Below are 11197 nucleotides of genomic sequence, written 5' to 3' on the forward strand. Positions count from 1 at the left end.
AGCTGCAGCTTTCTCCTTGCCCAAGGCAACGTTCGCTGCCTTGGCATTCGTCAACTCCTGACGAGCACGAAACAGATTATCATTCTGCTTCGCCCAAGATTCATTCCACTTCTTGCGCTCATTGGAATACTTTTCATTCCAACTCTTGCGTTCATCAGAAAGAAGTTTAGTAAGAGTACGAACCTGTTTCAGCTGAGCAGTGGCAGCCCACTCCGAGGTCTGCTTCTGCTTCTCAAAAGCAGCTCTATCCTTCTCAAGCTGCTCCGCACCCGCACGAGCAGCCTTGACCAACTCTTCCGCTTCGGCCCGCAAGCGAGCAGCTTCATCCTCTCTGCGGCCTAACACCTTGTAGTCTTCCAAAATAGCGTTAGCCACTATGGAACTTCCTACTAGCAAGGTGGAGAGTTGATTGATTCGCAACTCACGGGGGGCGGCACGGGCACGTTCCACTTCAAAGGGGGTGCCCAAACCACCCAGAATCTCCTTACACGCAGAAGGATCGTTGGAAATATCATCCCCCTACATAACAGTCCAGGGGGTCGGTGATAAACAGTACTTCGACCCTGGGTATAGGTGCGGTAATAATACTCCAATTCAGACTCCACAGGCTGAATTGGAGGCCCATCATAACCCGCACCATCGGCAGACGAACCGGTACCTTTCTCACCAGCAGGAGACTTCTGCGGCTCAACATCATGCTGCCGCATCTCAGCATCAGTTTTTTGCGGCTCGGCATCAGACTTTTGCTTCCCAGAATCAGAAAACCGCAGACCCAAATTATCACCCTCATTGGGAGAGATCAGATTGTTGGACGAATCAACGGTATCAAAAATCTGGGTCGCGACCTTCTCTGCGGTACCTTCCGTTTGCACGGTCGAATCAGGCACCACCTTGACAAAGGGTGCCGAAGGTTCCTCTAACGCACCCGCACCTGCACCCGTGGCATGCGGAGGTGACAACGGAGCATCAAAGATAGAATAATCTTTATCTTGAAGCTCTGCAAAACAAAGTTAAATAGCTATCAAAACACAAGCGGTACATAACACTTGAGACAAGCAATACAACACTTACCAACAGTACCCGCCGGTTTCTTTGGTGTCGGACCAGTCCTCTTAGACTGCAACCTCCGACGTTTCGTTCCACCGGCACCAGCGGCCGTCTCTTCTACTTGCCTATTCCCAGCACCAGACTGCGAGCCCGCAGCTGTATCCAAACCCTCAAAGGTATCAGATACTATCACATAATCCAAGTATCTATGGAAAGAATAGTGAGAGATACCTGCCGCCTGCGGCACCAGATGAGGCACAACGGTGACCTCCGGTATTTTCTTTTGGCGAAAGCGCACGCCTTTCACCGTTTGCCTCTTAGGCACACCCTTCGCATCAGGGTCCCCTAAGGCCCCAAGATCACCTGCATGAAAACCATCCAAGAGGTGAGTCAGTGCAACCATTATTGTTATCACAAGAATAAAGGATTCCTAAACATACCTTTGCCCCGCGGCAACTCAACTGCTAATGCGGCCTCAGTAGGCACCCGGAAGTTATCTCGAATGGTAACATTAAACTCCTCCTCGCCATCCGCACAAACAACTGTTTCAACCTGACCCTGGAAATCCGGGGCAAACATCCTCCATAACGGAGCATCCTCTGATAGCAAACGCACAAGTCAGTAACGCATACGGGGATAAGGAAGTTAAACAAATGAAAAGTACGTACCACCACTTTTCTCCCACACCACGGGCTTTGACTTCTTGTTCCTCCTTGTCAGCATCATGCGCAACACCCACAACTGTGTGTTGCTCAGCTTCACCGACTCAATAGTCTACAACTGCGGAAACCAATCCACCGACTTCGTGCTAGGGACTGCAATGGTCTCTGATATGATCGTATCGGTCACATTCCGAAACGTCATATTGCCAACTATCGCAGCAGCCTTGATGTAAAAGAACTTCATTTTCCACTTCGTCATCCCCTTGGGAGGAGTCATCAGCTTGGGACTACCCTCTCGTTGACGGAAAGAAAAGAACCCCAAAGACACCGTCATTTGATAAAACCGTCGGAAATCCCCAACGGTAGGCTCAATGCCAAGAGCACGAAAGGTGAATTCAAAATTTCAAATCCGAATCATACCAAACGGACTCAATTGAGAAATGTGGACCTTATACCACTCCAAAACCTCAACAACAAAAACAGTCAAAGGTAACCGGAGTCACCATCCGATGGGTAACAGGCCCCATATTCAGGGGGCATTTGATATCACGAATCAGATGATCAAAGGTCTTCTTGATCCACTTTAACACCGGTAAACCACCACCGACGGCTCCCTCCTCTTCTTCCTCCGCCACCACCGGCGATGAAGGCTCCGGATTTTCACCCTCCACATTGTGTGGACTTGACGGTTCAGCCATCAAGAATATAAAAGATGAACACTAACAACCTCACCGGAATTTTCAACAAATATCGTCGGAGAAGAAAAAGGAAAGGTTTCTCTCACCGGCAAATTTTTGAAATTTCGAACAAGTGAGGGGAAACCACGAACGGTTTCCCCTTATATACCCATCGCAATTAATGCGGAGGGAGAAAATGAATCATCACGTTCAAAAAGAACGAATTGCGCGACACCACGTGTCACGCGCCGTTTTCGCTGACGGTTATCACGCGCGCGTGGCCGCCCACGCGCCTGACATAAGAGACGTTTACACTCTTTGCTACAGTGCATTTAATGCCTCGGGCAGTGCAAACGTTCTTTCATTTCAGCACATGCCAGAAAGATCTCACCAACTTCCACCAACTCACACGTGAGATCAGCCACGTATGCAACAAAAAGCGACTACCTTATCCAATTACAAGCGGCATGCGGTTTCTCTGGTACACCGCACCATAACCCATACCGCATATCGTTTTTTTTACATACCCCTAAAAATAGGCAAAAATATATATCTCCACACTATAAGGGGGTATAATACCTTTCCGCACTACCCACGAGCACACGTGGAATATGCGGAAATGACACACACGAGCCCGTTCAGGTGTGTCAGATACTCAGAACCAGTGTTGTTCTTTGGACTGAACCGCATCTCAGATACAGGTAAACCGCATTGCCTTCATTCTCTTCAAGCTTCAAATCCCTCCTGTCCGGTTCACAACCGCAGAGGGTACATGAACACCTTTTTTAACTTGAAGAAGGAAGGGAATGTACGCGCGCGCACATCAACAACCCTGACTCCTGAACCTTCAAGAGCCACATCCGAGCAACACACCCGTTTCGAGCGAATATGGGAATGCAAAACCGCAGACACTCATGAGTCACTGCGGACATAACCATAGCTTCCGGAAATGGTTGCTACGGTAGAGCCACAACTAACTCCACATCGAGGGACGAAACTACTCCAAGGAAAACTCCTCGGTACTGGAGCGGGAAGGAAGGGGCCTAAGGAAGAGATGCGGACAAGATCCCTAATGATCATACGAGCCCTTGTCGAACAACAAGCGATCGAACAAGCGGTAACAAGTCTGCTTATGACTTTGTTACCCTACTTGTACGTTGGATAGAATAAACAATGATGGGCATTACCATGCCTATGATCATGTTTATTTGACCGTTATCCAGAATCACATTGTTCGACCAAACATGGCCAACAATGACGCAAGTACCCAACGTTGCTCCCACAACCATGGCCAACAATGTCAAGCAACGAGGTAACCGCAAAAGACGTGCGGTTACTTGAGAGCTAATGGGAAGAAAATGAACACCCCACGAACGGAATCATCATTAGATATCCAATCATGGGAACAACATGCTCTCTTCTTCATTCACCACTTCAAAGGTTGGGTCGAAGTTTGTGCACACCTTCAACCACATCTCAAAGATTGGTTCGAAGTTTGTACACTTCCTCCAACTAATTCCTACAGTTGGTTCGGCACACCAACAGGTGGCAACCAGCCAAAGGCTGAGAATTTCGCATCAGACGAAACATTTTCACCGGTACGGAAGAGGCGTCAAATGACCCTTCCAGACCTCCAGCTTGATCTACAAACAGAAAAGACCATCCACATGGTCTAGGATCTTCTCCAGACTGACTACCTTCTAAACACCATAGTCCAGTACTCCTCCCACATACAACTTGTATGTGGCAGCAACACTAGACTGGGGGGACTTGAAGGGGTATGGTCCCAGATCTCGCGTCAGCATCGACCGCGAGTGACCATTACCCTTATCAAAACCCCCACCAGTTAACAACCTACTTGTGCCCATGCGAGAACGCATCGACACAAGGGGTGAATCCAATCTGTCTAGTAACGAAGGAGGACTTACATGGAACATGAGAACGGTAGAGTGATGCGACATAACATCACATCTGGTGTATGAAAACGGAAGTATTCACAGCGATGCGGCCTCGCACCGCGTCAAGTGAACACTTCTATCAATACAAGGAAGCTGGATAACAGCAACAGTCACCACAGGCGACGATGCGGCCAGCACCGCATCTCGCGTATTTCTTAATCACTAGCAAGAGACGCGATAACATCAGATGTTACCGCAGACAGCGATGCGGCTAGCACCGCATCCTATACGCTCAACAAGTGGGACTGACACCACAGTGCAAGTGGAACCAATGGCAGTCACCTGTCAGATCTACGGAAGCGACAGACTGACGTGGCGTCGTCTCAACGGCCGACATGTCTGACACACCTGCAAAGGTGCAACATGCCGTCAGTCTATCCATCCACCTCCTCCTTCACTCCTCGGCTATAAATACCAACCCCAAACCAGGTTTGAGGTATCTCTTGACAACTCCCTCACTACTACTACAATCTTACTTTGCTTCCCAAGCAGACTACTGATTCTCACGCCGGAGAGTGGTAACAAGGAGCACCCCCCACCCCATCCTCCTTGTTACGAGTCACGGTTTGTTTCCTTGTGCAGGAGATCAACCCACCGGTGATCCAGCCAGCGATCCTCGAGAAGAAGGGATTAACCCTTCTTGACGAGACCAGTGAGTTAACCCTGCCCGGTTAACCATTGTTTCATCAACCACCTATGTAAATAACTTTTAATAAGCCGTTTTTAATAAAGTTAAGGTTCACGTCATAGTGTTTGTTGGTGGTGGTCGCCAATATAACCAATATTTGCATGAAGATTGTTTGTTAAATAAACGGATAGATTAAAATTACAAGCGAATAGTAAAAAGAGGGATCAAAACATATGAACAATTTTTTTATAATTTTAATTTTAAGTGTTCAATAATCTTAGTTTTCATAAAACGGGATACAACTAGAACTAGACATGATACGTATATTAATGACATTTATTTCGAGTCGATGTCGTCCACTCCCGCTAGTTGGACAGTTGGACCACCTCACTTTTATAAACAAAAATCATATCTTTCTGAGAGATTTTCTTTTCTAACTTATTTGTATTTTACAGTTGCCAGAAATAATATTAGTTTATCATTAATTTTTAGGCTAAAGGTGTGGGGGCATAGGTTGAGTCATCAGTGTCATGTATGACCATTATTAATAGATTGGTGCATCACCCCTCTTGCCTCATCCATCATAGTTAGCATGGATTAAACCATGATAACCATAGTCATCCTTTCATTTTTCAATATTTCATTTTCCTTTTCACAAAAATAAATTAAAATAAGAAAATAGTGGTTTTGGATGATTGATTAGAAGTGGGTGACATGACGTTAATGTGGAGGGTCATGACCACGACCACCTTTAGTGGTAACTGAATTGGGCATGAATTGCCCCCAAAACGCCCCACGATGCCCACCTGCCCCCGGAGCATTTTTGGTCTTTTTTTTAATGGCGTTTCCTCAAACACGTCCGAAATGAATCAGATTCCCCCACATATTCACAAATCTCCACACACCCTTTTTAACTTAAATAAAAAATAAAAATCAGATTCCACCACATCTTCACAAATCTCCACTGCACTTATTTTTAACTTCATCTCCTATAATGGCTCATATGTCACATGTCACGGGACATTATGATAACGCCCGCTACAAATCGTCTTAGTGTTAACAAGAGAAATATATATATTCAACTTTATCATTGCGGTTAATAATGTTTAAAACCAACTAAATAATTTTTAACTTTTTGACATGATTCTTTTAATATTTTTTAACATTTTTCTCTTTAAACTTTTGTTGAGTAGTTAAAAAAGTCATTTTTTTCGACATCCTTGGTTATCAGGCAAATCCACCAACTGAATTCACCTAGGTTAAATTATATAAAAACTGGAATAGTAAAAAATTGTACTTAGAAAATTCTATCCGGTATTTTTATTAAAAGCTAACGGACATACCCAATACCTGATGGGTATTAAGTAACCTGGTACCCGACAGGTATGAGACCATATGTGAGGCGCATTGTTACAACCAAGTTTGGCACATAAACCTGGCCCAAACACAACCCAGTAAGATTCCTGCAATGTCATGTGTCAGCCAACACCAACCAGACCCTTTTGAAGATCTCTGTATTTTTGTTGTAAGGGAAGGGTGATGCAGAATTTGTTGAATATAGAATTATTGATGAAGAATCAATAACTAACATACAATTTAACACAGCCAATAGCGGACATAAGAACATTCTACAGGGTCGGGATTTTCTGATGGTGTGTCTACCGAGAGATTTTTAATTAGTTAGAGACACCGAAATTTTTTCCAGATTAAGTCGGGTCACCTGAATGTTTTGCGTTTTAAGTGTAAATATATGAGCAATGGCGGTGATGAGGGTGTGCGGGGAGGACCACCGCACAGGGCCCGTAATTTTGAGGGGCACGTGTTTTTTTTAATAAAAAAATCCAATATATATGTTATTTTTTTAATAGTATACCCATAACAACTCCAAGATAGGCCATTTACATAACAATTTGTATGGTTTATACGTTAGCTCATTGGCATTAGGTTTAGTGAGCCCAATACTCATTTGATTTTGAAAAAAAAATAATAATAAAACATTACGGAAGGGCACCCGCACCTTTTTTCAAGCTCGAACAGGAGACATGAATTCTCAAAGATGCCACTGTATATGAGTCGTGGAGTGTACTATTAACTTTGTGGTATAATAACATTGTATTGTAAAACTTCCAGAACAATTGTGAAATGTGCATGATCTCAGAGGTTTTTTTTTTTTTTTTTTTTTTTTTTTGTCTTCTAACGGTCTATACTTCAGGCTTGAGGTCAAACCTGTTCTTTATGAAGCAGGCATTGATAAGAAAAACCCCTTTCTCGTTAATGAAACCAACCATTATCTTTGTGTCCATGTATAATCGCCCATGATTGTAGAATTTAGATCAATATAAACAAATAATTGATGTAAATTTAGCAAGGTGAAGGGTGGCAAGCACAAATGAAAGTAAGGATTCTTTATAGCAATAAAAAAACATAGTTAAGAAGTTGCTGGCCAATCTACTAACATGTTATACTCGTTTTACCTCTAAAAAAACAAACCATAAACACATTCAAAAAACAAAACAAACCATAAGCACGTTTAAAAAAGCCTGACTGGTGATTCATACCTTAAGCCATGCCTCCGCTGGTTGCTGTGCGAATTATCTGAAACAAAGCTGCCAGAAAGTAGAGACCATCATCACTTTCAAATTCAGAAACAAACCGGGAAAATTAGAACAATTTTCGATTTTTGAAAAAAAAATAATAATAAAAGATTGCTGTCTTGTGATAACAAATTGATCTAAACAGTCCTGTATAGATTTTTTTCAAGGGAAAATATATTATCCCATATCTTTATAATGTTTCATTCACATTTTTTCAAGGGGAAAATATTTATCAAAGTTTTTGTATAACTAACTTTGCTTTATCACTCATACATAATAAGAAGTGCATTAGCATGAGCCAGTGAAGCCCGTCAAAAACTTTGATTTTTTTTTCAAAACTGCTGCTTTTTTCTCCTTCTTACACAAATGGGGTCAATTTTGTTTCGTTTTAAAAATGGGGTCTCCAGACTTCGCAAGTCTTGAATGCGTTTACCTCAGCAACGATTCGTAATAAGGTTAAGGTCATTACATTTTGGCAGTGTTCACCTACATCCCACCGACACACCTACAATTCATATTGAGGAAAACACATTCCGGACTTGACCAGTATGGAGACAACATTTTTTAAACATATATATTTGGAAAACTTACAAGTTTTGTCCTTTATCTTTATACCACTTTTTAGGCGGTGTCCTTTTTAACGAATGTTGACAGGCGGTGTCCTTTACTAGGTATTTTGTTGCAAGTTTAGTCCTTTACACCCAACCCAGTTAAAAAACCCTGTTAATTGTTGGGTGTAAAGGACTAAACTTGCAACAAAATACCTAGGTAAAGGACTAAACTTGCAACAAAATACCTAGTAACGGACACCGCCTGTCAACAATTAACAGGGTTTTTTAACTGGGTTGGGTGTAAAGGACTAAACTTGCAACAAAATACCTAGTAAAGGACACCGCCTGTCAACATTCGTTAAAAAGGACACCGCCTGAAAAGTGGTATAAAGATAAAGGACAAAACTTGTAATTTTCCCTATATATTTTTGGTCTTGTTTGTGCGATAAGGTTTAAAAACACATAATTTGTTAAAAGAATTCCAAAAACATTCAAGACATAGTGCATATGTTCATACTGTTTTGTCTTTGCACATCAGTATCATACAACAAAGTCCAAGAAGAAAACACTCTAAAAGTTAAAGTCAACTAAAGTCCTGATCAAGAGTAATCAATGCAGGTTTTGAATTTTGATACATTGGAAGTTTGAAACATCTGTAATTACTAATTATACGATCAGACAACTAAAATACAAAGATCTTGACAAAGTTTAAATGACAGATCAACTTACAGGATCCAATCACAACAAAGATGAAGAACCCAAGCACTATAGGGCCCACAGGGTAAGAGTCTTTCTTCTTTGTAGATGTTTCAGGCACTAAACCGCGTTTCTTGATGTTCTTATCAAACCTCTGCACCTTTCTATCTGCTAGACGCTTGGATGTTGTCTACAAATACCAAAATACAAGATAAACAAACAAGATGTCGGTTAATCAAATTAGCAAATACTGTCTAAAAAGGGAAAGAAACAACTGAAACCACCAAAGCAAAATGCTATAAATAACTGAACTTTCAACAGGTAGTCAAAACTTCTCAATTCATATTTATACATCACCAAGATTGAATCACTCATAAACTAGAAGAATATAATGTGAAGTTGATGCAAATCAAAAAAAAAAAATTCAAGAATAAGAATACATGCACAACCTTTTTAAAAATAGTGTCTAGGGAGCACCTGAGGCGTGAGGCACGTGAGGCGATCAGGAAAACGCCTCAGGGCCTTGAGGTGGCGCTTCATGACATCTGGGCCAAAATTGGGGTTTGTAGAAGGGTAATACGTAGAAACAACCAAAGCGACGAAGAGATTATGAATTTTGACATGATAAAAAGGGCCGAGATGTAAAAAATGAGACAAATTTAGCTTTTGATTGTACATAGAGCAACACGTCATGTATGTGAGGCTCTCGCATCATGCCTCACCGGTGGCGGACCCAGGAATTATTTTCTGGAGGTACAAACGAGGGGTTTAACCAAATTTTCAAGGGGCAAGATCAGGATGTTGCCCTATAAATACACTAACTTTTCTTCAAGGGGTGCCCCCGCCCACCCAACCCTCTACCTAGGTCCACCCCTGTGCCTCGCACCTCGGCTTTTGAGGCCTAAACGCCTTGGAGCGCCTCAAGTTTTTTAATAGTTAAAACCAAGTGTACAACATATTAAGACTATGTGTAGTAGACGTTAAGGAGGTGCCACCAGCCACCTCATCTCCATGGGGCGCCAAACACCATTACGTGGGCGCCATTGACGGCGCGTTGCCAGGGTAACGAGCGTGAAAGAGGGCCGAGAAAGACAGTTAAATTCTTCTAAGCCAAACACATGCTGCTACATCGCACATCTTTATTAAACTATTGTTAGTTAAACACTTAAACCAACACACTTTTGAGGGTTTAGTTAGTTAACACCCAACTAACTACGTGACACAGAACCACTACACATACTATAACCAAAAAATCCTCATACCGACAACGGTTTAACAGCCGAAATGTAGTACTAAAGAACAAAGTATCCATATGTAAGAGAACATACAAGAACCAAAGCAATTAAATTGATCACATGCAGATGAAAATGAGCTTATAATGTTTCATATCTGGCTGGAACACAAGCTAAGCTAGTAGTCGTTCATAATTTATTTAACAAAAGATTCGAAATATAACATTTTACTTAGATCAAGATATACAATTTTCAGTAACACAAGAAAAAAAAACCCTAGAATATGAAAGAATATCATAATGGATTGATGCATTAGAGCAGTTATAATTGGATCTGACGGGAATTAAAATGCAATTATGAAATGAAAAGTGTAATTAAGCATAAGAAGTTGTAGATTGCAGAGTGTTGGATAAAAAGCGATGGATAACAAGAAAAAAAGATAGAAATTTGGGGGAAATGCGTTACCATTGTAGGTTTTTGAGGAGATCTGCAAGTGCTTGTTTTGAGCCCTTGGAAACCACCGCCGGCAGTTTTGAAGACACGCTATATGCAAATGTCACATAATAAGATGGCATATGTAAGCAATGAATAAAGCAAATTTTCTTTTATTTATATGTAAATAATATTATAACAATTTAATGTTATAATTTTTATTTTGAAATGTGACAAGAAACTAGTAAAATTCTCCGCGTTACATTTGTTTTTTTTTTTTTTTTGTCAGTAAAGGTTTGGAGGGTTACATTGATATGATATTGGCATTTAATATAGGAATTGATATGTGTTTTACATTGATTAAAAATCATAAAAACGTATACGGGTATTGATGTTGTTCATAGGGTATCACTTCAATTCGTCATGTTAAAGGTACCCGATATTACTTACAATGTTACAACTCGTTTTTCAACGAAATTTATACCGGAATGTCGAGAATACTATAAATAACGAATATACCGGTATCGATTCGGATGATATCGGTTTCGTTCGTCATGGTAAAAAAAATAATTAATATTTGGCCCGTTAGATTTTGAACAAAGTATTTATTTAATGTATATAAAAATAAAGACGTCATGCTATTATATTCATAATTTTATAACGCGTTATTGTAATATTATAATGAATAACACAATTTTTCTTTAATTTATATTCATAATT

The 11197-nt window shown here is 41.2% G+C and overlaps 1 protein-coding gene across 1 annotated transcript; it reads right to left on the bottom strand.

The window, feature by feature from the left end:
* Positions 1-7362: 7362 nt before the first annotated feature.
* On the bottom strand, positions 7363-10621 carry LOC110879920 (probable stress-associated endoplasmic reticulum protein). Its single transcript, XM_022128463.2, has 3 exons — positions 10511-10621; positions 8847-9003; positions 7363-7578 (listed from the first exon to the last, which is right to left on the bottom strand). Exons 1-3 carry the CDS (start codon positions 10511-10513, stop codon positions 7532-7534), a joined length of 207 nt encoding a protein of 68 aa, XP_021984155.1. The 5' UTR covers positions 10514-10621; the 3' UTR covers positions 7363-7531.
* Positions 10622-11197: the final 576 nt, after the last annotated feature.

The sequence above is a fragment of the Helianthus annuus genome, chromosome 9, assembly GCF_002127325.2.
Source record: "Helianthus annuus cultivar XRQ/B chromosome 9, HanXRQr2.0-SUNRISE, whole genome shotgun sequence".
NCBI lineage: Eukaryota > Viridiplantae > Streptophyta > Magnoliopsida > Asterales > Asteraceae > Helianthus > Helianthus annuus.